The sequence below is a fragment of the Zootoca vivipara genome, chromosome 12 (assembly GCF_965207765.1).
Source record: "Zootoca vivipara chromosome 12, rZooViv2.hap1.1, whole genome shotgun sequence".
Lineage (NCBI taxonomy): Eukaryota > Metazoa > Chordata > Lepidosauria > Squamata > Lacertidae > Zootoca > Zootoca vivipara.
In genome coordinates, this window is record NC_142595.1 from 53,509,796 (window position 1) to 53,535,294 (window position 25,499).

Below are 25,499 nucleotides of genomic sequence, written 5' to 3' on the forward strand. Positions count from 1 at the left end.
CCTGCAGAGTAGTAGTGTCTGCTGCTGTACTCTGTGTTGAGGGTTCACTTGCAGTGGTCACAGTGGAAGTGGCAGGCGAGGTTGACAGAGAAGATATCCCTGTGGCGGATGCTTCCTCAGAGGTAGAGGAAGCGGAGGTCACTGCCTGCAGAGTAGTAGTGTCTCCAGCTGTACTCTGAGTTGAGGGTTCACTTGCAGTGGTCACAGTGGAAGAGGCAGGCGAGGTTGACAGAGAAGATGTCCCTGTGGTGGATGCTTCCTCAGAGGTAGAAGAAGCGGAGGTCACTGCCTGCAGAGTAGTAGTGTCTGCTGCTGTACTCTGAATTGAGGGTTCAGTCGTAGTGATCACAGTGGAAGAGGCAGGCGAGGTTGACAGAGAAGATGTCCCTGTGGTGGATGCTTCCTCAGAGGTAGAAGAAGCTGAGGTCACTGCCTGCAGAGTAGTAGTGTCTGCTGCTGTACTCTGAGTTGAGGGTTCACTTGCAGTGGTCACAGGGGAAGTGGCAGGCGAGGTTGACAGAGAAGATATCCCTGTGGTGGATGCTTCCTCAGAGGTAGAAGAAGCTGAGGTCACTGCCTGCAGAGTAGTAGTGGCTGCTGCTGTACTCTGAGTTGAGGGTTCACTTGCAGTGGTCACAGTGGAAGAGGTAGGCGAGGTTGACAGAGAAGATGTCCCTGTGGTGGATGCTTCCTCAGAGGTAGAAGAAGCTGAGGTCACTGCCTGCAGAGTAGTAGTGTCTCCAGCTGTACTCTGAGTTGAGGGTTCACTTGCAGTGGTCACAGCGGAAGAGGTAGGCGAGGTTGACAGAGAAGATGTCCCTGTGGTGGATGCTTCCTCAGAAGTAGAAGAAGCTGAGGTCACTGCCTGCAGAGTAGTAGTGTCTCCAGCTGTACTCTGAGTTGAGGGTTCACTTGCAGTGGTCACAGTGGAAGAGGCAGGCGAGGTTGACAGAGAAGATATCCCTGTGGTGGATGCTTCCTCAGAGGTAGAAGAAGCTGAGGTCACTGCCTGCGGAGTAGTGTTGTCTCCAACTGTACTCTGAGTTGAGGGTTCAGTCGTAGTGGTCACAGTGGAAGTGGCAGGCGAGGTTGACAGAGAAGATGTCCCTGTGGTGGATGCTTCCTCAGAGGTAGAAGAAGCTGAGGTCACTGCCTGCAGAGTAGTAGTGTCTCCAGCTGTACTCTGAGTTGAGGGTTCACTTGCAGTGGTCACAGTGGAAGAGGCAGGCGAGGTGGACAGAGAAGATATCCCTGTGGTGGATGCTTCCTCAGAGGTAGAAGAAGCTGAGGTCACTGCCTGCGGAGTAGTGTTGTCTCCAGCTGTACTCTGACTTGAGGGTTCACTTGCAGTGGTCACAGTGGAAGAGGCAGGCGAGGTTGACAGAGAAGATGTCCCTGTGGTGGATGCTTCCTCAGAGGTAGAAGAAGCGGAGGTCACTGCCTGCAGAGTAGTAGTGTCTGCTGCTGTACTCTGTGTTGAGGGTTCACTTGCAGTGGTCACAGTGGAAGTGGCAGGCGAGGTTGACAGAGAAGATGTCCCTGTGGCGGATGCTTCCTCAGAGGTAGAGGAAGCGGAGGTCACTGCCTGCAGAGTAGTAGTGTCTCCAGCTGTACTCTGAGTTGAGGGTTCACTTGCAGTGGTCACAGTGGAAGAGGCAGGCGAGGTTGACAGAGAAGATGTCCCTGTGGTGGATGCTTCCTCAGAGGTAGAAGAAGCGGAGGTCACTGCATGCAGAGTAGTAGTGTCTGCTGCTGTACTCTGAGTTGAGGGTTCAGTCGTAGTGATCACAGTGGAAGAGGCAGGCGAGGTTGACAGAGAAGATGTCCCTGTGGTGGATGCTTCCTCAGAGGTAGAAGAAGCTGAGGTCACTGCCTGCAGAGTAGTAGTGTCTCCAGCTGTACTCTGAGTTGAGGGTTCACTTGCAGTGGTCACAGTGGAAGAGGCAGGCGAGGTTGACAGAGAAGATGTCCCTGTGGTGGATGCTTCCTCAGAGGTAGAAGAAGCTGAGGTCACTGCCTGCGGAGTAGTGTTGTCTCCAGCTGTACTCTGAGTTGAGGGTTCACTTGCAGTGGTCACAGTGGAAGTGGCAGGCGAGGTTGACAGAGAAGATATCCCTGTGGTGGATGCTTCCTCAGAGGTAGAAGAAGCGGAGGTCACTGCCTGCAGAGTAGTAGTGTCTGCTGCTGTACTCTGAGTTGAGGGTTCAGTCGTAGTGGTCACAGTGGAAGAGGCAGGCGAGGTTGACAGAGAAGATGTCCCTGTGGTGGATGCTACCTCAGAGGTAGAAGAAGCGGAGGTCACTGCCTGCAGAGTAGTAGTGTCTGCTGCTGTACTCTGAGTTGAGGGTTCACTTGCAGTGGTCACAGTGGATGTGGCAGGCGAGGTTGACAGAGAAGATGTCCCTGTGGCGGATGCTTCCTCAGAGGTAGAGGAAGCGGAGGTCACTGCCTGCAGAGTAGTAGTGTCTCCAGCTGTACTCTGAGTTGAGGGTTCACTTGCAGTGGTCACAGTGGAAGAGGCAGGCGAGGTTGACAGAGAAGATGTCCCTGTGGTGGATGCTTCCTCAGAGGTAGAAGAAGCGGAGGTCACTGCCTGCAGAGTAGTAGTGTCTGCTGCTGTACTCTGAGTTGAGGGTTCACTTGCAGTGGTCACAGTGGAAGAGGCAGGCGAGGTTGACAGAGAAGATGTCCCTGTGGTGGATGCTTCCTCAGAGGTAGAAGAAGCTGAGGTCACTGCCTGCAGAGTAGTAGTGTCTGCTGCTGTACTCTGAGTTGAGGGTTCACTTGCAGTGGTCACAGTGGAAGAGGCAGGCGAGGTTGACAGAGAAGATGTCCCTGTGGTGGATGCTTCCTCAGAGGTAGAAGAAGCTGAGGTCACTGCCTGCAGAGTAGTAGTGTCTGCTGCTGTACTCTGAGTTGAGGGTTCACTTGCAGTGGTCACAGTGGAAGAGGCAGGCGAGGTTGACAGAGAAGATATTCCTGTGGTGGATGCTTCCTCAGAGGTAGAAGAAGCTGAGGTCACTGCCTGCAGAGTAGTAGTGTCTGCTGCTGTACTCTGAGTTGAGGGTTCAGTCGTAGTGATCACAGTGGAAGAGGCAGGCGAGGTTGACAGAGAAGATGTCCCTGCGGTGGATGCTTCCTCAGAGGTAGAAGAAGCTGAGGTCACTGCCTGCAGAGTAGTAGTGTCTGCTGCTGTACTCTGAGTTGAGGGTTCAGTCGTAGTGGTCACAGTGGAAGAGGCAGGCGAGGTTGACAGAGAAGATGTCCCTGTGGTGGATGCTTCCTCAGAGGTAGAAGAAGCTGAGGTCACTGCCTGCAGAGTAGTAGTGTCTGCTGCTGTACTCTGAGTTGAGGGTTCACTTGCAGTGGTCACAGTGGAAGTGGCAGGCGAGGTTGACAGAGAAGATATCCCTGTGGTGGATGCTTCCTCAGAGGTAGAAGAAGCTGAGGTCACTGCCTGCAGAGTAGTAGTGGCTGCTGCTGTACTCTGAGTTGAGGGTTCACTTGCAGTGGTCACAGTGGAAGAGGCAGGCGAGGTTGACAGAGAAGATGTCCCTGTGGTGGATGCTTCCTCAGAGGTAGAAGAAGCTGAGGTCACTGCCTGCAGAGTAGTAGTGTCTCCAGCTGTACTCTGAGTTGAGGGTTCACTTGCAGTGGTCACAGTGGAAGAGGCAGGCGAGGTTGACAGAGAAGATGTCCCTGTGGTGGATGCTTCCTCAGAGGTAGAAGAAGCTGAGGTCACTGCCTGCGGAGTAGTGTTGTCTCCAGCTGTACTCTGAGTTGAGGGTTCACTTGCAGTGGTCACAGTGGAAGAGGCAGGCGAGGTTGACAGAGAAGATGTCCCTGTGGTGGATGCTTCCTCAGAAGTAGAAGAAGCTGAGGTCACTGCCTGCAGAGTAGTAGTGTCTGCTGCTGTACTCTGAGTTGAGGGTTCACTTGCAGTGGTCACAGTGGAAGAGGCAGGCGAGGTTGACAGAGAAGATGTCCCTGTGGTGGATGCTTCCTCAGAGGTAGAAGAAGCGGAGGTCACTGCCTGCAGAGTAGTAGTGTCTGCTGCTGTACTCTGAGTTGAGGGTTCACTTGCAGTGGTCACAGTGGAAGAGGCAGGTGAGGTTGACAGAGAAGATGTCCCTGTGGTGGATGCTTCCTCAGAGGTAGAAGAAGCTGAGGTCACTGCCTGCGGAGTAGTGTTGTCTCCAGTTGTACTCTGAGTTGAGGGTTCACTTGCAGTGGTCACAGTGGACGAGGCAGGCGAGGTTGACAGAGAAGATGTCCCTGTGGTGGATGCTTCCTCAGAGGTAGAAGAAGCTGAGGTCACTGCCTGCGGAGTAGTGTTGTCTCCAGCTGTACTCTGAGTTGAGGGTTCACTTGCAGTGGTCACAGTGGAAGAGGCAGGCGAGGTTGACAGAGAAGATGTCCCTGTGGTGGATGCTTCCTCAGAGGTAGAAGAAGCTGAGGTCACTGCCTGCAGAGTAGTAGTGTCTCCAGCTGTACTCTGAGTTGAGGGTTCACTTGCAGTGGTCACAGTGGAAGAGGCAGGCGAGGTTGACAGAGAAGATGTCCCTGTGGTGGATGCTTCCTCAGAGGTAGAAGAAGCTGAGGTCACTGCCTGCGGAGTAGTGTTGTCTCCAGCTGTACTCTGAGTTGAGGGTTCAGTCGTAGTGGTCACAGTGGAAGAGGCAGGCGAGGTTGACAGAGAAGATGTCCCTGTGGTGGATGCTTCCTCAGAAGTAGAAGAAGCTGAGGTCACTGCCTGCAGAGTAGTAGTGTCTGCTGCTGTCCTCTGAGTTGAGGGTTCACTTGCAGTGGTCACAGTGGAAGAGGCAGGCGAGGTTGACAGAGAAGATGTCCCTGTGGTGGATGCTTCCTCAGAGGTAGAAGAAGCGGAGGTCACTGCCTGCAGAGTAGTAGTGTCTGCTGCTGTACTCTGAGTTGAGGGTTCACTTGCAGTGGTCACAGTGGAAGAGGCAGGCGAGGTTGACAGAGAAGATGTCCCTGTGGTGGATGCTTCCTCAGAGGTAGAAGAAGCTGAGGTCACTGCCTGCGGAGTAGTGTTGTCTCCAGTTGTACTCTGAGTTGAGGGTTCACTTGCAGTGGTCACAGTGGACGAGGCAGGCGAGGTTGACAGAGAAGATGTCCCTGTGGTGGATGCTTCCTCAGAGGTAGAAGAAGCTGAGGTCACTGCCTGCGGAGTAGTGTTGTCTCCAGCTGTACTCTGAGTTGAGGGTTCACTTGCAGTGGTCACAGTGGAAGAGGCAGGCGAGGTTGACAGAGAAGATATCCCTGTGGTGGATGCTTCCTCAGAGGTAGAAGAAGCGGAGGTCACTGCCTGCGGAGTAGTGTTGTCTCCAGTTGTACTCTGAGTTGAGGGTTCACTTGCAGTGGTCACAGTGGACGAGGGAGGCGAGGTTGACAGAGAAGATGTCCCTGTGGTGGATGCTTCCTCAGAGGTAGAAGAAGCTGAGGTCACTGCCTGCGGGGTAGTGTTGTCTCCAGCTGTACTCTGAGTTGAGGGTTCACTTGCAGTGGTCACAGTGGAAGAGGCAGGCGAGGTTGACAGAGAAGATATCCCTGTGGTGGATGCTTCCTCAGAGGTAGAAGAAGCGGAGGTCACTGCCTGCAGAGTAGTAGTGTCTCCAGCTGTACTCTGAGTTGAGGGTTCACTTGCAGTGGTCACAGTGGAAGAGGCAAGCGAGGTTGACAGAAAAGATGTCCCTGTGGTGGATGCTTCCTCAGAGATAGAAGAAGCGGAGGTCACTGCCTGCAGAGTAGTAGTGTCTGCTGCTGTACTCTGAGTTGAGGGTTCACTTGCAGTGGTCACAGTGGAAGAGGCAGGCGAGGTTGATGAGGAAGATGTTTCTGCGGTGGGTGGTTCCTCAGATTTGGAAGAACTAATCCTACTAGTTGGGCTTGTTTCCGTTGAAGTGACTGCAATTTAAAAACATTCAAATCAGTTACAGAAATAACAAACAAGGAATCCATAAACAATGTGTTTTTTCATAAACACAATGGCATCATAAGTATTTATTTTTCAGAGCATACTTTTTGTGCTCTTTTATTCCAGTTAGAGAGTTAAGAATTAGCAAGCATTTTATAAGTTCTTTAAAGAATATATATATATATATATAAACCCCGTGACCAATTTTTAGTTTTCCAGTTTTCCCTTGCTGGCCAACTTTAACCTTTGCAGAACCAGGTGATTCTGAGAAGGGCAGCTCCTATTTGGGTCACATACATATTAAGATTCAGTTCAACACATTCCCTTTAGCATTTCAACAGGCTGCCTTTAGTCTGACCAAACTGCGGGAGGCAGTGGAAGACAGGAGTGCCAGGCGTGCTCTGATCCATGGGGTCACGACGAGTCAGACTAAAAGACTAAACAAGAACAACATTTTCCTTTGGCCTGTGCTTAATGTTCTGGCATTAAAACAGTTGAGAGCACACTACCTCAAGGAGTGACTAGACTCAAATGGACCTGAAGCTGTTAAGATTTGCGTCTGCGGCTTTGGTCTCTGCTACACCTGTGAAAGTGGTTGGGAAGGTGAGTCTCACTTCTATTATAATTTTCTTTTTTACTCATAAAGCACTGTTTTCTCCAAGGAGCTCAAGGTGATATACGTGGTTCTCTCCTCCTTTCCTCCTCATAACAACCCTGTGAGGGAGGTTTGTCTTAGAGGCATCAAATGGTCGCCCGGTAAGGTTCATTGCTAAGCATGGAATGGAGCCCTTGTGTCCCAGCTCCTTGCCCAAAACTCTGACCACTACAGTGGCATGGAGGAGAATTGAAAGTAATAATAATATTACTATAGTATAATAATTTATTATTTCTATCCCACTCATCTGGCTGGGCGGCTTCCAACAAATGATTAAAAATACATTAAAACATCAGTCAGTAAAAACTTCCCCAAACAGGGCTGCTTTCCGATGTATTGTATACCTGGCCTTCTTTGTAAGGAGTTCTCTGTTTGGAGTGTGTCTCTGAAAAGGGTCACAATGTTTAGATGGATTCCTTCAGTAGGACCTTAAAGACCAACTAAGTTTTTATTTTGGTCTGAGCTTTTGTGTGCATGCACACTTCGTCAGATACACTGAAACAGAAGTCACCAGACCCTTATGTATATTCAGAGGGTGGGGGTGATGGGAATGGGTGATGGGCTGATAGGAGTGGTAAAACTGTTGATGACTGTTAACAACTGTTAATGACTGCAATTGGTCTTGCGGGGGGGGGGGAATGTATAGATGGATATTCTTTCAGATGCATCAATATCAGTATCATCAGAACAATCTGAAACAAGGTTTTCCTAACTGCTTTCTGGCTTCATTGACAAGTGTGCATATTATGTGTTTACTCTCCATTTGTAAAAATCCAGCACGTTAAATGGGGCAAGAATATCAGTACAGCCTTTGCCAGCACTGAAACAATTCTATTAATTTCTCCTTTAATGCTTTTCAACATGCGTGCATTCTTGGATTTTACAGATTATTATTATTATTATTATTTTGTAATTAGGATTGTGGCATATGCTGAGTAATTTTTCCCCAGAAGGTTTTTCACCATAAGAATTCCAGATATCTTTAGTGCAAACATGCTCTTTATTCACCACTGCCTCTCTGAAGATGTTTTAAAGGGGTTGGAGTCCCCTTTTATGCAGAATCCAAGACCACCCCAGAAATAGTAGAACATAAATATTTTTTGCACACAAGTCTCTGGCTATATATGTAATGGTAAAGGGACCCCTGACTATTAAGTCCAGTCGCAGACAACTCTGGGGTTTACTGGCTGAGGGAGCCAGCGTTTGTCCACAGACAGCTTCCGGGTCATGTGGCCAGCATGATTAAGCCGCTTCTGGCGAACCAGAGCAGCGCACGGAAACGCCATTTACCTTCCCACCAGAGCAGTACCTATTTATCTACTTGCACTCTGACGTGCTTTCGAACTGCTAGGTTGGCAGGAGCAGGGACCGAGCAACGGGAGCTCACAACCGTCACGGGGATTTGAACTGCCGACCTTCTGATCGGCAAGCCCTAGGCTTTGTGGTTTAGACCACCTGTGTCCCTTGGCTATACATGTACTAATTCACAAATACAAGGTTAAAATACAAACATTCATGGGGAAATTATGAAAAAAAGGCTTAATTGTATAAATTCGCAATACAGCCCTGTATTGGGAAGTCTGGAGAGCCACTACTGGTCAGTGTAGAGCAGGAGTCGGCAACATGCAGCCCATGGGCCGGATGTGGCCCACGAAGACCGTTTTACCTGCCCATGAACAGCCCCCTAACCGAGCCACCTACTCGGCCAGCCCCCCGCACGCTGCGGTAAACCGGTGTGGGGACTTGCCGACTCCGAGTGGCGCCAGAAATTGTGTCTGCATACGCGCAGATTTTGGGCATGCGCAGAAGCAATGTTCGGCACTGCAGACATGTGCAGATGCAATTTCCACCGTCACGCTGCGCCAGTCCAGCCCACGGACGATCTCCATGGCAGTGATCTGGCCCATGGACAGTAAACCTTGCCGACCCCTGGTGTAGACGCGGATGCAGAGGCCAAGGGACCCATGGCCTGATTCAGTATAAAGGAGACTGGGATTCTAAACAAAGGGCTCCCTGGCCCAACGCAGCTAACAACAAGCTCACTCAGCCCTTCACAAAGCCAAGGAGACAGCGAACCAATCTGAGTTGATCAAAATCCAGAGCAAGCAGCAAAAACAACATGGAAATTGGCATCTCCACTCCACAAAACAACAAAACATGAGAAGCAGAATCCATTTCAAAAGCTGCAGATTCATTCCCCAACCTCGGCAATAGGAGGAGGATAGAAAGCGCGGGGGAAAGAGAACAGAGGAAATCATGAGATGTGGGAATTATGAGATGTGCCTGAGAGAGGGGCAGCCCAGCCAGAGGAGCGCAGCAGCACCAGAAGCATTTTGTCATGGCAACATGCAGATGGTACAGGAAGTGATCACAGCAGTGAATGGCTTTCGGGCTGATCCAGCTGCTAGACACACATTGACAAGGAACATGGCACAGTTTTGTAGGTGGGAAAAGACACTCCTAAAGAGTTCAGCCTTCCATTCTGACTGCAAGCTGCCCAGAACCCAAACAGGGCTGTCAAATAAGAGTGAGACACTCAAGACAGAGAAACAATCAGAATTAGAATCATAGAGTTGGAAGGAAACCTGAGAATTGTCTAGTCCGCAGGAATATGCAACGGGGGATCGAACCTGCAACCTTAGCGTTATCAGCACCACACTCCAGCCAACTGAGCTTCATGCAGTGCTTGTGGAACTCACTCCCACGGGGAGGATACTAATCGCGTTGGCCATGTATGAGGATCAGAGGGGGTCTGCCACAGGAGACTCATCACCAGTGGGGAGAAAGTCATCAGGAGAGGGCTGCTGCCCTGGCTTGTGGGCTTCTCACTGGGGCATCTAGTCAGCCACTGTGGGGAATGGACTAGAGAGAACTCTGGTCTGATCCAAGAGCAATTTGGCTCCCCTGGTGTTCCTTGTCTGACTGAGGTTAAGTTTCTCTGTGAGGAGGGAATGGGACTCTGCACATGCTCTGGGAGAGTATCGTTTTAAAAAATGAATTTAGGTATTTTGTGGATGAGCGACAGCTTCTGGGCTTGGGCTGCAAGGAGCCTTGGCATACGTTGAGCCCTGGCAAGGGGGCTGGCGACTCTCCTGTGGCTCCACCCCTTCCCCAAACGCCCCCACCACACAGCTGGTTGCCCAAGCAGCAGAGTTCCCACCCCACCCCACCCACCGCGTCCAGAAGGCTCCTGTGTTCCCAAATACTTACCCGTTGTGGAGGCCATAATGAGCCCCGTCCAGAGGCAGAGAGCAAAGAGGCTCACCCCCATCCTCCAGTCATTGGGTCTCATGGGTTGAGGCCCCAGTGGCCGCTGGCAAAGGTGAGGGGGGCAGCAGGTGCCAGAGGGTTTCCCAGGCAGAGGTCAAGGGGTGCACCTTCCTCCGATCAGCACCAAAGCTGGATTGAAGCTCCAGGCTCCAGAGAGAGAGCTTTTAGAGGGAGGAGGAGGAAGAGGAAGAAGGGGTGTCTAGCCAAACCATATTTAAAGATGCTTCTGATAAGGGCAGGGACAAGTCACATTCAGGGAGAGGCATCCAGACTGAAAGAGAGAATGAGGAAAAGGAAAGAAGGCATGGGGAGTCTGAGAAGAAATAAAAGGTTTAGGGTGTGGGGAGATTAGAGGCAGAGAACAACCGTGCTGATGCGAAGGCCACAAAAATCCAGCACTGAATTTTGGGTGACCCTGGCTTCAGGAGGTTGAGAATATCTGGCCTTCCATCTCAGACCCCTCTGATCCTCGCTGCAGCTCTGATGCTCCTTTGGTCTGCAAGACCTCCTGGAGGCCTTTCTTCACTGTGGCCTCCGTGTTCACCTTCCACAATCACCGTGCAAGTGATAAGCTTCAGTATCTGCACACAACTGGACTTGTGAGCCTGAGCAGGTTCCAGTGAGAGACTTTGCTGCTGAGTGCAGATCCATTGGAGGAGGGCAAATGTTGTCCCTATTTTCAAAAGGGGGGAAAGAGAGGACCCAAACAATTACCGCCCAGTCAGCCTGACATCAATACCAGGAAAGATTCTAGAGCAGATCATTAAGCAAACAGTCTGTGAGCACCTAGAAAGAAACGCTGTGATCAATAAAAGTCAACATGGGTTTCTGAAAAATAAGTCATGCCAGACTAATCTGATCTCTTTTTTTGACAGAATTACAAGCCTGGTAGATGAAGGGAATGCTGTGGATATAGCCTATCCTGATTTCAGCAAGGCCTTTGACAAGGTGCCCCATGATGTTCTTGTAAAGAAGCTGATAAAATGCGGGCTAGACAATGCTACCATTCAGTGGATTTGTAACTGGCTGACTGACCGAATCCAAAGGGTGCTCGTCAATGGCTCCTCCTCCTCCTGGAGAGTAGTGACTAGTGGGGTGCCACAGGGTTCTGTCTTGGGCCCAGTCTTATTCAACATCTTTATCTTATATAACATCTGTATCTGAAGAAGTGTGCATGCACACGAAAGCTCATACCAAAATATAAACTTAGTTGGTCTTTAAGGTGCTACTGAAGGAATTTTTTTATCTTTATCAGTGACTTGGATGATGGGCTTGAGGGCATCCTGAGCAAGTTTGCAGATGACACCGAAATTGGGAGGGGTGGCTAATACCCCAGAGGACAGGATCACACTTCAAAATGACCTAAATAGATTAGACAACTGGGCCAAAGCAAACAAGATGAATTTTAACAAGGAGAAATGTAAAGTACTACACTTGGGCAAAAAAAAAAATATGAAAGGCACAAATACAGGATGGGAGACACCTGGCTTGAGAGCAGTACATGTGAAAAGGATCTAGGAGTCCTGGTAGACCACAAACTTGACATGAGTCAACAGTGCGATGCAGCAGCTAAAAAAGCCAATGCAATTCTGGGCTGCATCAATAGGAGTATAGCGTCTAGATCAAGGGAAGTAATAGTACCACTGTATTCTGCTGTGGTCAGACCTCACCTGGAGTACTGTGTCCAGTTCTGGGTACCACAGTTCAAGAAGGATACTGACAAGCTGGAACGTGTCCAGAGGAGGGCAACCAAAATGGTCAAAGGCCTGGAAACGATGCCTTATGAGGAATGGCTTAGGGAGCTGGGTATGTTTAGCCTGGAGAAGAGAAGGTTAAGGGGTGATATGATAGCCATGTTCAAATATATAAAAGGATGTCATATACCGGTAGAGGAGGGTGAAAGGTTGTTTTCTGCTGCTCCAGAAAAGCGGACACGGAGCAATGGATTGAAACTACAAGAAAGAAGATTCCACCTAAACATTAGGAAGAACTTCCTGACAGTAAGAGCTGTTTGGCAGTGGAATTTGCTGCCAAGGAGTGTGGTGGAGTCTCCTTCTTTGGAGGTCTTTAAGCAGAGGCTTGACAGGCATATGTCAGGAATGCTTTGATGGTGTTTCCTGCTTGGCAGGGGGTTGGACTGGATGGCCCTTGTGGTCTCTTCCAACTCTATGATTCTATGATTGTTACTGCGGTTTGTCATCCTGCAAGGCGCCTAGGAAAGTTTCCCTAGGGAAGCTTGAGGGGAACAATCTGAGCCCCAGAATCTGCCGCTTGGCCCTTGAAGGGTATGTGTCTCTGGGCGAGAGAGAGGCTGAAAGAGAGACAGAGAGACTTCTGAAGGCAGCCCTGTTTAGGGAAGTTTTTAATGATTGATGTTTTAATGTATTTTTACTCTTTTGTTGGAAGCCACCCAGAATGGCTGCGGAAACCTGTGGGTGAGTGGCTGAATCCTGGTTCCACGGGCTCACGTCTCTCTCCCTCTGTCTTCTTTAAATTTATGAGTAGCAGGAAACACCCTAGCGAGGTGGTTGGACCCACTGAAGGATAAGGAAATGGGGCAGAGAGGCTGAATGAATCATTGGCATCTGTCTTCACCGTGGAAGATTTAGAGCAGAGCTCAGTACCTCAACTAGCTTTCGCAGGAGGAACTGGGGCAGATCGAGGGCTTGAGAGCTGAGGTTCTAGGCCTGGAAGGCAACATAAAAACCGACAAATCACCAGATTGGGATGGCTGATCCAGACGGCCTTCTGTGCCAACTTTTAAGCGTCTGCTGAAAACTTTTATATTCCGCAAGGCCCAAGCAGCCAATTAAGGATACACCCCCCCCCCACAACGCCCTATGAATGTTTGTTTTTATTTTTGCTTTCAAACATTTTTAACGTTTTATGATTTTTTAGTTTGGTTTTATGTTTTTATATTGTTGTAAACCACAGTGGTATATTTTTTATGATACAGTAGTATAGAAATGTTTTTATAAACAAACAACAAAAAAATTGTCACTTGTTCCTCAGCTCAGCCTCCACACCTGCAGACAGGAAAGTATCCAGTGTAACACCAATTTTTGAAAAGGATCCAGGGGCGATCCTGGTGGAAAGTATTGTTAAAGATAAAATAACCAGGCATGTAGAAGAACAAGACTTAGGGCTCATCCACCCTTCCTTTCGTGCCCTGCTTTCTAGGCACAGCCCCAGGATTACTTCTAGGGAAGTAATAGTACTTCTGCTGCTCCAGAGAAGTGGACACGGAGCAATGGATTCAAACTACAAGAAAGAAGATTCCACCTAAACATTAGGAAGAACTTCCTGACAGTAAGAGCTGTTCGGCAGTGGAATTTGCTACCAAGGAGTGTGGTGGAGTCTCCTTCTTTGGAGGTCTTTAAGCAGAGGCTTGACAGGCATATGCCAAGAATGCTTTGATGGTGTTTCCTGCTTGGCATGGTATTATTTTTGCTCTCATGCTTCCCCTGGGAACACCTGCATTTTACTGCCCGATCAGAGCAAACAGCAATCTTTGGGAATCCCAATTGCCATTTCCTCCAATTCAGTGGTAAAATGCAGGTTTTTCCAGGGAAAGTGTCCTGAGAGGAAAGAACCCACTCAGATACAGACCTGGAAATACCAGACCTGTGCCTAGAAATGCGGCACAAAAGAAGGATTTGTTCACACTTCCCTTTACTCCAGGTTTTCTAGGTACTGTCCATGCTTTAAAGCTCTGTGTCTGAGCTTAAGGCTTCTGCAAGGACAAGTCCTGGCTCATGAACCTATTAGGGTTCTATGAGGGTGTCAACAAGCATCTTGATAGAGCTGATCAAGTTGACATCATACATCTGGGCTTCCAAAAAAGCTTTTGATAAGGTACCACGTCAAAGACTGTTGAGTAAACCTAGCTAACATGGAGTAAGATAATAACAGTAATAATAATAATTTATTATACACTGCCCATCTGGCTGGGTTTCCCCAGGCGCTCTGGGCAGCTTCCAAAAGGAGATGAAAAATACATCTCCCGGAGAGGGGGAGATGCGTTCTCATTTGCATATGCCCATTCAACTCGGTCCCAAATTCAGGAGGAAGGGGGGCTGGGGGGCACTGGATGGAAAGCCCCTGAGGTAGCCCAGATCTCCCGGACGCTGTCCCCGCGAGCACCGTCAAGTTCCATGATTTAAGATGAAAAATTGGATTTAAATTATGGACATGCTTCAGACGAGGAGGGAGGAATTATTCTGCCAAAAAACCCAGCCACTGAGGAGATAAAGAAGAATTGAAGAAACATTGCATCAGAGACAGAGTGGTATATCGGACGGAACGGAAAGGGGGGGGGCGAGACTCTTTTTTAAAAAATATTATTATTCCTTAGTATTTTACTTAACAAAAAACCCCTAGAAGAACCATTTCTAACATCCATAACAAACGAGAATGGAAAGTTCGAGAATGGAAAGTTGGGAATCTGTTGACATAATATGGCTTTTAAAATATAAACTGTGTGGAAATGAAACTATATACAATTAAGGCTTTTATTTTCTGATTTGCTTGGAAGATGATCAAAGGTTCCCTAAATTATGGACGGAAGCAGATCTCATCAGCAGCTGGAACTTGTTGAAATTCTTTGTGGACTGTTTGCAAGAAGATTTGTGGGATGTGACACAGTCTTAATTGGGGAATCCACCATGTTGAAGTTAAGACCGGGTTATAGAAGAGTCATAGGGCGAGGGAGCTATAAATATGTTATTAGATGTGTGCTTTCAGCTTTGACCTGTCAACCTCTCCTGGAAAGACTATAATTTGTACCGGTTTTGAGAAATTAAAGAGCAGACACTTGGACTTGATTTATTGGAACTATCTGAAGATGGCGGCTGCCAGCAGTGATAAGACTCTTGGATTGATTTGGCCAAAATTCCAGCACATGAGGAGATATTGCAAACCTATGGAAGGGAATCATAGGCATAAAATCCACACAGAGACAGATATTGCTTGGTTAAACTCGCTTGTGGGAAAAACTCAGAGGTTGTGAGAAGATTGAAGGATAACAACAGAATTATTGGTAATTATTTGGACTATATTGATTAGAAATGCAGGAATTTATGAGATGATCAGAACCCTCCGAATCTGAAGCATGGGAAGTAAAAAAAAAAAAAATTGGCAGAATATTTCGATTAATTGATATGTATTTGTATAATGGTTTTCCCAGTAGTGATGTATGGAAGTGAGAGCTGGACCATAAAGAAGGCTGATCGCCGAAGAATTGATGCTTTTGAATTATGGTGCTGGAGGAGACTCTTGAGAGTCCCATGGACTGCAAGAAGATCAAACCTATCCATTCTTAAGGAAATCAGCCCTGAGTGCTCACTGGAAGGACAGATCGTGAAGCTGAGGCTCCAATACTTTGGCGACCTCATGAGAAGAGAAGAATCCTTGGGAAAGACCTTGATGTTGGGAAAGATGGAGGGCACTAAGAGAAGGGGACGACAGAGGACGAGATGGTTGGACAGTGTTCTCGAAGCTACGAACATGAGTTTGACCAAACTGCGGGAGGCAGTGCAAGACAGGAGTGCCTGGCGTGCTATGGTCCATGGGGTCACGAAGAGTCGGACACGACTAAACGACTAAACGGCAACAATTTGTATAATATGGATTATTTAATGTGATATGATTGGATGGTTGAAGTGGAAAATTTAAATAAAGTGGAAAATTTAATAAAACTTCCCTAAACAGAGCTGTCTTCAGATGTCTTCTAAAAGTCAGGTAGTTGTTTATGTCTTTGACATCTGATAGGAGGGCATTCCACAGGGCAGGCGCCACTACCGAGAAGGCCCTCTGCCTGCTTCCCTGTAACCTCACTTCTCACAGGGAGGGAACTACCAGAAGGCCCTCGGAGCTGGACCTCAGTGTCCGGGCTGAATGATGGGGGTGGAGACGCTCCTTCAGGTCTACTGGGCCTTTGAGACTGTTTAGGGGACCTCTTGTGGATCAGGAATTGGTTAAGTAGCAGGAAGCGGAGAGCAGGAATAAACAGACAGCTCTCCAAATGGAGAGATGTAGAAGGTCGAGTCCCCCAGGGTTCCGTATTGGGAGCTGTGAGGTGGCCAAGTTTGCTGATGATACTAAATTGTTCAGGACCGTTAAAACAAAAATAGATTGCAAAGAGCCTCCTAAGGACCTTTCGAAACTGGGTGAGCGGGCGGCAAAATGGCAAATGCAATTGAATGCAAAGAAATGCATTGCAGGGGGTTGGACTAGATGATCCTCAGGGTCCCTTCCAACTCTATGATTCTAAGTATAAAGTGATGCCTAGTGATGCAAGAAATCTTCCTTTCACATATACGGTCATGGCGTCTGAACTGGAGGTGATAGACCAGGAGTCATAACAGATCGCTTGATGAAGACGTCAACCCAGCGTGAAAAGGACAATTTCCACTCTAGGGATCACTGGGAAAGGAACTGAAAATAAAACTGCTCATATAATAAAGCCGCTCTACACACCTGTGATGTGACTGCATTTGGAATACTGTGTACAGATCTGGTTGCTTCTAGCCATGATGGCTCGGCTCTGCCTTCCACGGCTGGAGGCATCAGAGCTTCTGATCCAGGAGGCTCTTATGCTCCCATAATCCCATCTGATGATGTTTCTGGAGCCCCAGGAAAAGAACGCAATCTCTGTTTGAGTCCAGGTGTTATTGCAAATATATCTCTAGCGCCCTGTTTGCACTGGAGCGAAAGCAAAACTCGTGTGCACTGGCTCCGTGGGGTTTGGAGCTCTGGGGCATGACCCCAGGTCCTGGTTCCCGGCGGGAGCAAGCGCGTCGTGTTTGTCTCCGCTGTATCGCTTTCTGATAAATTCAGATTGTTGTCAGACAGTGCCCATTTTGGCTGCTTGCCTACCCTGAAGTGGGGTGTGTTACCAGCCCAGGTGAAAGGGCTCTGAGCACCAACCTCCCCAAGAAGCTGTTTATCCAAGAGGAGCAGCCACAAAACAAGGGCTATAAATAGCTTTCCTTGTTTAGGTCTACACAGCCCAAGGGGTGCCAAGTGCAAGGACCCAGCACATGGCAGAAGGTTGCCTGCAGGGGGAATTAGCCACGGGGCAAATTCAGCCAAAACTTGATAAAAGACCAGGCGTGTTGGTGGTGGGGTTGATAACAGAGGAGAGAAAGCACCGGTCTTCTGCCCAGATCCTTCACAGGAAGTCCGAGATCCCCTTTTGGGGGTGGCAGGAGGACTCTGAGGGCTGCTGGGTATGTGAACACAGCACTATTGTGCAGTTCCCTCCCCAATCCCTACATAAAACTCTAAGCAGTTTTTCTTCAACTCCAAATTGTTTATCTAAGATTACATTGATGGGCCATGATTGGTTGCACAGGGTTTGGCAAGGGGGATCTCCAGGTGGGAGCAGGAGCAGTGCTAGGGCTTTTTGCGCCCTAGACAAAAACACCTTTTGGCGCCCCCCGGGCGTCACACGCACACACACCGCTGATGCCCCGGCGTCCCCTCCATTGGCGGGAGGAGCGCGGGCCAAGGGGGGAGCTTGGCGCCCTCCCGCCTGTGGAGGGGACGCTTTGAGCTCCTCAGCGGCGGCGGCAGTGAGTGAGCAGCGGCGGTAGCGAGTGAGCGGCGGCGGCGGCAGCAGCGCCGATAGCTGAAGGCTTCAGCTGCAGGCGCTGCCACCGCTCGCTCGCTGCAGCCGCTGAAGAGCTCACAGCATCCCCTCCGTGGGTGGGAGGGCGCTGAGCTCTCCTTTTGGCTCGCGCTCCTCCCGCCTGTGGAGGGGGCGCTGGGGGCTCCTCGGCGAGTGGGCGAGCAGGCGGCGGCAGCGCCCATAGCTGAAGGCTTCGGCTGCAGGCGCTTGCCGCCACTACTGCCACTGCTCGCTCGCTGCGGCCACCGCCGCTGGGGAGCTCTCGGCGTCCCCTCCATAGGCGGGAGGAGCGTGAGTGCGCGCCTTGGGAGGGCGGCGGTGGCGCGGGGGTTTTGCGGGGCAGGCTCGGCAGCGCCCCCTCCATTTTCGCGCCCTAGGCAATGGCCTAGTCTGCCTAAATGGACGCACCGGCCCTGGGTGGGAGCGGGACTCCTTGCAAGGCCCGATCGTGGCCACAGCGGTCTCAGCAGACATGAAACTGCTTGCTTTCCTCCAATCCAATATGTGGGCCTTTTGTGCCAAGCAGGAATGCCATTTTAATCTGAAATTATAGAGAGGGAGGCGGGAGGGGGAAACCCCACCACACCTGCACTCACCTCTGTGCATGAACAGAAATGCACAGGCGCCTCCTCCTCCCCTGGTCACACTCTTCCTCTGAGGCCACTTTCCCCCCAGAGGAAGACCCAGCTGACCACGCAGTCACAGCGTGCCCCTCAACCGTCCTGATTTGAGTGGGACAGCCCAGAATTACAGAAGTCATCCCAGCTTTTGATTGGATCCTAGAATGTCCCATTTTTTTTGTTTGGTGCTCTGGCCCAAGAAAGCTGACTCACGCCAGAGGGCTGACCAAAGGATGCTGTTTTTCTGATGTCGTGCTTTCATGCAAACCAGCTGGTTACCAAGAGAGATCAGGACCAAAATACAAGCATCCCAATTTTGATCAGTGGGATTTTGGAGTATTGGCCTGGAGAAGGTGGGGAGGTCACAAAGATGGGGAGAGGGCAGCCTGAGTCTTCCAGGAAGAGGGGAGGGGACACACAGCAGGCCGGTCCAGCCCCCAGGGCAGGACATTTGGGGTGAACAGCAGCCAGAGTCGGGAAGGGGCCTGCCCTTAAAAGTGATCCAGGTTGTGGGTTAGTGTGCAAAGGAGGCTCTATCTCCATTAAAGTAAGGGAGGGGTGGAATTGGAAAGGTTTGGAAAGGGGACAGGACTCTCAGGTCCCTGTGAGCCACAATGGAGTGATTTAGCTGGGAGGGGGGCAATTAGAGAAGAGGAAGAGGTGGAGGGCAGGGCAGGGCAGGCTTGGCAATGGGCCTCAGGCCTCACAGGGCAGGGTGCCAGCCAGGACTCCTGGGTTCTCAAGGAATTTGATGGCAGGGAGTGGCACTAAAGTGAGTGAGGTCAGGACTCTGGCTTCCTATCGGTGCAGCTGAGTCATCCTGTGACCTCCAGGTCTGGCCCTTTCCCTCTGAGCCAGTAGCAACTGGCACGCACGGGGGGGGGGAGTGTGTGTGACTATGTGTTTGCCTCCTTTCCCTCCTGCTGTTGACATGGCATGACTGGCAGGAAGAACTGGATGGCCCTCACCTGTATTCTTGTGGGGATGGGAAGCTGGCAGGGAGCAGTGGAGGGCAGGGAGCAGCATTTGCCCACCTGGAGCCTCAATTTGTTCTTAGATTGGAAACAAAAGACGAGCTTGTCAAAGCCTCTACATGACACACTAGGCAATAGACATAGGTCATACTGTATTTTTCCATGTATAAGACTAGGTTTTTCACCTTAAAAATTAAGTACAGCTTAGGGAGTATGTTTAGCCTGGAGAAGAGAAGGTTAAGGGGTGATATGATAGCCATGTTCGAATATATGAAAGGATGTCATATGGAGGAGGGAGAAAGATTGTTTTCTGCTGCTCCAGAGAAGCGGACACGGAGCAATGGATTCAAACTACAAGAAAGAAGATTCCACCTAAACATTAGGAAGAACTTCCTGACAGTAAGAGCTGTTCGGCAGTGGAATTTGCTACCAAGGAGTGTGGTGGAGTCTCCTTCTTTGGAGGTCTTTAAGCAGAGGCTTGACAGCCATATGTCAAGAATGCTTTGATGGTGTTTCCTGCTTGGCAGGGGGTTGGACTGGATGGCCCTTGTGGTCTCTTCCAACTCTATGATTCTATGATTCTAAGTAAAAAATTAGGTGGCATCTTATACACAGTTACATCCCCCCCCCATTTTCTTATATCTTAGTCCCCAAAAATAGGGGGCGTCTTATAGACAGAAAAATACGGTGATATAGAATTTAACCTCTGGGGAAAACTCTGGAGGAGAGATCTAAAGTTTACAGCATGTTATTCCTTGAAGGAGATCTACTGTACTTGAAAATGAGTTATAGATGGTATTTAACTCCGAGTAGACTTGCTAAGATGTATAAGACTGAATCAGATAAGTGCTGGAGAAGCAAAGAGGTGGAGGGCACCTTCTTGCATATATGGTGGACCTGTAAAATGGTAAAAGAGTATTGGGAAATAATTTTAAAAGAATTGGAAAAAAATGTTTAAAAGTACTTTTCTTAAAAAAGCAGATGGGGATAGTTCAGTTGGAAAGGTGTCAAAAAATGTTATTTATGTATGCCACTACGGCGGCCCGTGTTTTGTTCGTACAAAAATGGAAAACGAGTGACGTCCCAACCAAAAAAGAATGGCAACTTAAACTGATGGAATATGTGCAGCTTGCAGACCTAACATATAGAATAAGAGAACATGAAGAACATTTGTTTAAAGAAGACTGGAAAATGTTTATTGAATATAGGGGGGGGGGTTGTGTCACTGGCAAATGACAGCATTAAGATAAATTCAACACCGGAAATAAGTTTTGATGGAAGTAATAATGGGACGGTTTACACAACAGAACAGTGGCATAGCGTTGTGGGGGCGACAGGAACGCAAAATTGTTACGAGGCACAAAATTTCAGTCCTGGGTGCTGCCTCAAGTGCAGCTGTGTGTTTCCGTCGCTGGGCTCCCTTGAAAACGGCTTCTCCATGCGAACCTCATGGCACCAGGCGGACACCTTCCCTGCACTCTTTTTGGCACCTGCTAAAAACATTACTGTTTAGACAAGCCTGTCCAGAGGTTTGGAAATCTGGTGTGAATCTTAATCTGTGTTTAGTCTCTTGCCATTTCAACTTTTGGAATTGTCGATTTGATTGCTTTATCTTTTGTGTAAACCACTTTGAGCTTTTTTAAACTATCCCTAGTGGTGTACAAATTCGAAAATAAGCCCGCTGTGGGCTGTTGCAAACCTAACAGCAGACGATTTTAATGCCTTCTGACGTAAAACTTTAACCCTCCAGTGTTTGCCATCTTCCGCCTTGCGGCAGCCACTCCTCATTCCCAACTAATCCTGCTTTGGCCTGGGTCTCTTTGTCTCTGCCCTGCTTCACTTCTTCTCGGCTCTCAACGAGGCCCTCTCCTCCCACGTCACAAATCTTTTCCACCGAAATTCAGATTTAAAAACTTCCCGCTTCCTCTTTCTGACAAAACCTATCGCACAATGCTGTGCTTTGTCGAGCAGAATTGGCCCGCGCTAGCCAGAGAGGGGCTACCTTTGAGCTGAGGTTTAACTTGCAGGCTGTGCCTCAGTACCAAAGTATGTGAGGTAAACACTGAGAATTGCATCTGGGAGGAGTGCTACTCCCTCTCTGCTTCACACACAGCCAAGGCAAAGAGGAAGAGCTTTGCTTCCTTCTCAAGACAAGAAACAAAGGTGAGCATAATCCCCCTTTGGCCACCTAGGGAAACTGAGGCACACAACCCCTACTTCACCTCCAGATGGGTGCTGGGGCTCAGCAGCCTCCCTGCCCCCCAATCTCAGTGGGAGACTCTTCCTGGCGACTTGTGTTGGTGCAGGGCAGAAGGCACTCTGTGCATGGTCTCGGGAACAGTGTGTGAACACTCTGCTTTTCTTAAAGCACATTTCTCTCCCCCGCCAAAGAGTTCTGGGTGCTGGTAGTTTGTTAGGGGCTGCTGTGGGAATTGCCATGGGGGAAAGCACAGGGCCTGGGATTATTTGAAGAGAGAAAGAATACACCTTAAATGCACTGTGAGTACACAGCCTTATTACACATCCTTGGGGTTGTGTCCAATCAACGAGAGGGTTGGGCTAGATGACCCTCTGGCTCCCATCCGAGTCTGCAATTCTACGATTCTGTAAGTAAGGAAGCAACAAAGGCTTCTCTTCTTAAACAAGCCTGAACAGGTGTTTTCCCAGCCTAGAAATTCCTCGTTGCCACTTCCGACCTTTGCGCATGGGCTGAATCCCTCCGGCTGCCTTAAGACTCCCAGAGAAACTCCGCATTAAATCGCCACATTCAGCTGCTCCTGAGCTTCACCCAATGCTGCCCAGTCAGGAAAAGGGCCCCCTCCCTGGCTCCGAAAGGGGGAGGGCAAGCAGCCTTTGCCTATTCCTTATTTCCCCTGAGCTCTCAAAGCAAGACAAAGCCACATTCGCCTCCCTGCCCCAAAGGCCTTTGCAAAGATGCTCAGACAAACCTGGAGGAGCAACTTGGGGGCACCAAAGACACCCACAAACCATTGGTGGTGCTGTGATTATTTTGTACATTTTTATTTCCCTGACTCTTGAGTGAGGTGGGAGTCAGAGCGTCCCAGCTGAAGACCAAAAGGTCTCCCTCCACCCTGGGCTAACAGGTGATGTGCAAAGTGGTGTAGCCCACTCAAGACCACCCCCCTCATTTTTGCATCGGGTGCTGATCAAGCCTCCTCCTCTCCCTCTTGTTGGTGGGATCCAGACAAGCCAGTTTCACATCTTAAAGGGGGCATTGACCACCTGCGCTAGGGAGCCCCCAGTGGACCAGCACCCCCAGATCTGGAGCTGCAGAACTCTGCTTATTACACGCCTCACCTGTGAATGTGGCCGGAGTCACAGCGCCACATGGAGGCAAAGTCTTCAGGCACATTGCAGGGGGTTGGATTGGATGACCCTTTGAGTCATGGGCGTACCCAGGATCAAAACTAGGGGGGGGGGCAAGGGGAGGGGCCAAGGCACGGAAGGGGAGGGGCCACAAAGTGGGCGGGAAGAGCGAACTCGCGCTCCGCCGGGCTGTGCCCCTCCCTAGAAGCAGGGCTGGTGGGCGGAGGTGGAGCCCAGCCCAGCGGAGCGCGAGTTCGGCGTTCCCGCCCACCGCGCCGCGCTCCCTGGTTCCCCGCCGCGCTTGGCCTTGCCTGAGGGCGCGCCGGGGAGCTGGAGGGAGGGTGCGGCGCGGTGCGGCGGGAATGGCGAACTCGCGCTCCGCCGGGCTGTGCTCCGCCTCTGCCCACCAGCTCTGCTTCTAGAGTAGGGCAGCTGCCCTAACTTGCCGCATGGTGGGTACGCCCTTGCTTTGAGTCCCTTCCAACTCTACAATCTGCGATTCTATAATAATGGGAAGAGGAGGAGGCAGCCTTGGATGTGTACACGTGAATGTTTTAAAGCACATGCAAAGCGCGCACACACCAAAGAATTCTGGGCATGGTAGTTTGCTAACAGTTCACAGCTGGTTGGACTAGATGACCCTATTGGGTCCCCCTTCCAACTCTACAATTCAATGATTTGAAGAGTTGCCGAGGATTGTAACCCTGTGGGGCGTGCTTCAAAGGCATCGGGTGAACTCAGCTTTAGAGTCACCTCCTTCTCTGCTCCGACCGAAAAGAGGGTCTGCTCGTGTGGACGCTGCCGGCGCCGGGGGGGGGGCGACGCGCTGCTGCCACCTGCTGGCCGTCGGAGGTACTGTTCAGTCCCCTGGGACGTGTGAACTGGCTGGATGGTGGGGGTGGGGGAGAGACGTGGGGGTTGTTTACGCGCGTGCATGTGCCAGCCGCGCGAGCCCGCTTTGCAAGCCCCGCGCCTCCCCGTAACCGGATCTTTCTCCCTTCCCTCCCTCCTGCCGGATTCCAGGCATCGCTGGCCAAAAATACCCCCGGGGTCCATCTCTGCCGCCTTCCGGCCCTTTGTGGGGCCCCGCTCGGCACCCACAGCCAGCAGCGCTTCCCTCCCGGCGTCGTCGTGAAGGGGATCCCGGCCAGGCCGAGTCCAGGCCAGGCTTCCGATGGGGGAGGGGGAGTGACGTCAGCGCAGCGCTGTCCACCCGGCGGAGGTGCTGGAGAGGGAGAGCCGGAACTCCTGGGTTCTTTCCTGATGGGGCGGGGGGGCGGAGATAGAATCATAGAATGAAAGAATCATAGAGTTGGAAGAGACCACTAGGGCCATCCAGTCAAACCCCCTCCCAAACAGGAAACACCATCAAAACATTCTTGACATATGCCTGTAAGCCTCTGCTTAAAGACCTCCAAAGAAGGAGACTCCACCACACTCCTTGGTAGCAAATTCCACTGCCGAACAGCTCTTACTGTCAGGAAGTTCTTCCTAATGTTTAGGTGGAATCTTCTTTCTTGTAGTTTGAATCCATTGCTCCATGTCCGCTTCTCTGGAGCAGCAGAAAACAATCTTTCTCCCTCCTCCATATGGCATCCTTTCATATATTTGAACATGGCTATCATATCATCTCTTAACCTTCTCTTCTCCAGACTAAACATACCCAGCTCCCTAAGCCGTTCATCATAAGGCATCGTTTCCAGGACTTTGACCATTTTGGTTGCCCTCCTCTGGACACGTTCTAGCTTTGATGCTCCGAAGGAGAGGGGGCGGGGGCTGCAGGCTGGTGGCCGGAAGGCACTTTGCACGCGCTCAGGGGCACGCTCTTCCTCCTCCCCTGGAGCTGGCGCGAGGAAGGCCTTGCCGAGGGAGGGGGCCGAGGGGGTATATGAGGTCAGAAGGAGAATTGGGGTGCGTGGATGGGCGGAATTTGGAGTGCCCGGACTGTCGGGGATAAAAATCGGGCCTCATCCCTGCGAGGAACCGGCAGCCCCCTCCCCGCTGGACCGGATCCTCGAGGGTTGTGGTGCCGCCACCCCCAAATCTTCGCTTGGCGGGCGGCTGCTGAGCACTCCTGGAATTCGCATCCCAAAGAGGCCGACGATTCCCGGGTTCTCGGGGTTTGCCGTCGGGGTCCCGGGGGTTCACACGTGCTGTCTTTGTAAAACAATACAAAACCATCGCGAGGCATCCTTTGCAATACGCCCCGGGAACTTTTACCGGGGTGGGAGAAGGTCGGTGATTCCCCTCCAAGGAACCCAAGGCTAAATGGGTGGTCCCAATTCTGAGATCTTCAGAAGAAGGGGATTTGGAGGGGGGGGTCCTCGGACGAAGCTTCAGAAGGCTGGCGTTGCGCACAAGTTCTTCAACCAGACGCACCTTTAGGGGGCTGGCCGGGGGTCTCCCGTCGGAAGCGGCGCCTGAGAGTCCCAGCACCCCGATCCCCGACGGGGAGAACCCGCAACTTGCTCGACACGTGCCAAGCGGGGACAGGCTTGAAGACCAGCCCAGGCCCGTCTGCTTTGCTGGAGGGGGCGGGAGGAAAATAGACGGGGCGCCTCGGAGGGGCCCCTGGATTTTTGCCCCTTCCCCAGTGTGGGAACGCCCCGGCTTAGCCGCTGCCCCCACCTCCTCCACGGGGAGCCCAGGGCTGGCGGGGGGGGGGAGGTGAGGCTCGCGAGATCTGCTGCCTCTGGCCGCCGCCCGGCGGGGTGGGGAGGCTGGGCCAGCCAGGCGGGGCTGGGGGGGCGCCTCTGCTGCTGCTGCTGCTCCTCTCGCCCCCGCCGCCGCCAGCGCGGAGTCGGCAGAGGCAGCGGAGACAGAAACAGCGGCGCCCTCGTCCTCCTCCTCCTCCTCCTCGGCCCAGGTAAGGGGCAGCTGCTCCCCGCGCCGGTAGGTGGAGGCTCCCCGGACACCCCGAAAGGGCTCCCTCCTCGGCCCATCAGCCTGGGCGCCTCTGACGCAGACGCCCCAGCATCCCTTCTCCACCCACAAATCGTGTTTCCCCAAATCTGATCATCTCTCTCTTCCGCAAAAAAGGCTCCCTTATCTCTGGCCGGGCTGGAAATGGGGAGGGGGGGCAGGT

At 50.9% G+C, this 25,499-nt stretch overlaps 1 protein-coding gene across 4 annotated transcripts in view; it reads left to right on the top strand.

Annotated features, from left to right (window-relative positions):
• Window positions 1–6,362: 6,362 nt before the first annotated feature.
• Window positions 6,363–25,499, top strand: part of ACHE (acetylcholinesterase (Yt blood group)) — a 44,319-nt gene continuing 25,182 nt past the window's right edge. For 2 of the 4 annotated variants that reach the window (XM_035136156.3, XM_088655991.1), the window contains exon 1: window positions 25,155–25,280. Coding sequence is in view for 2 of the 4 variants with exons in the window: in XM_035136157.3 (XP_034992048.3) it covers window positions 6,470–6,541 (72 nt within the window). In the remaining 2 variants the exon portion in view is untranslated. Of the gene's footprint in view, window positions 6,542–25,154; window positions 25,281–25,499 lie in introns of those variants that run through there. The other 2 variants (XM_035136157.3, XM_088655990.1) reach the window with 2 other exon arrangements.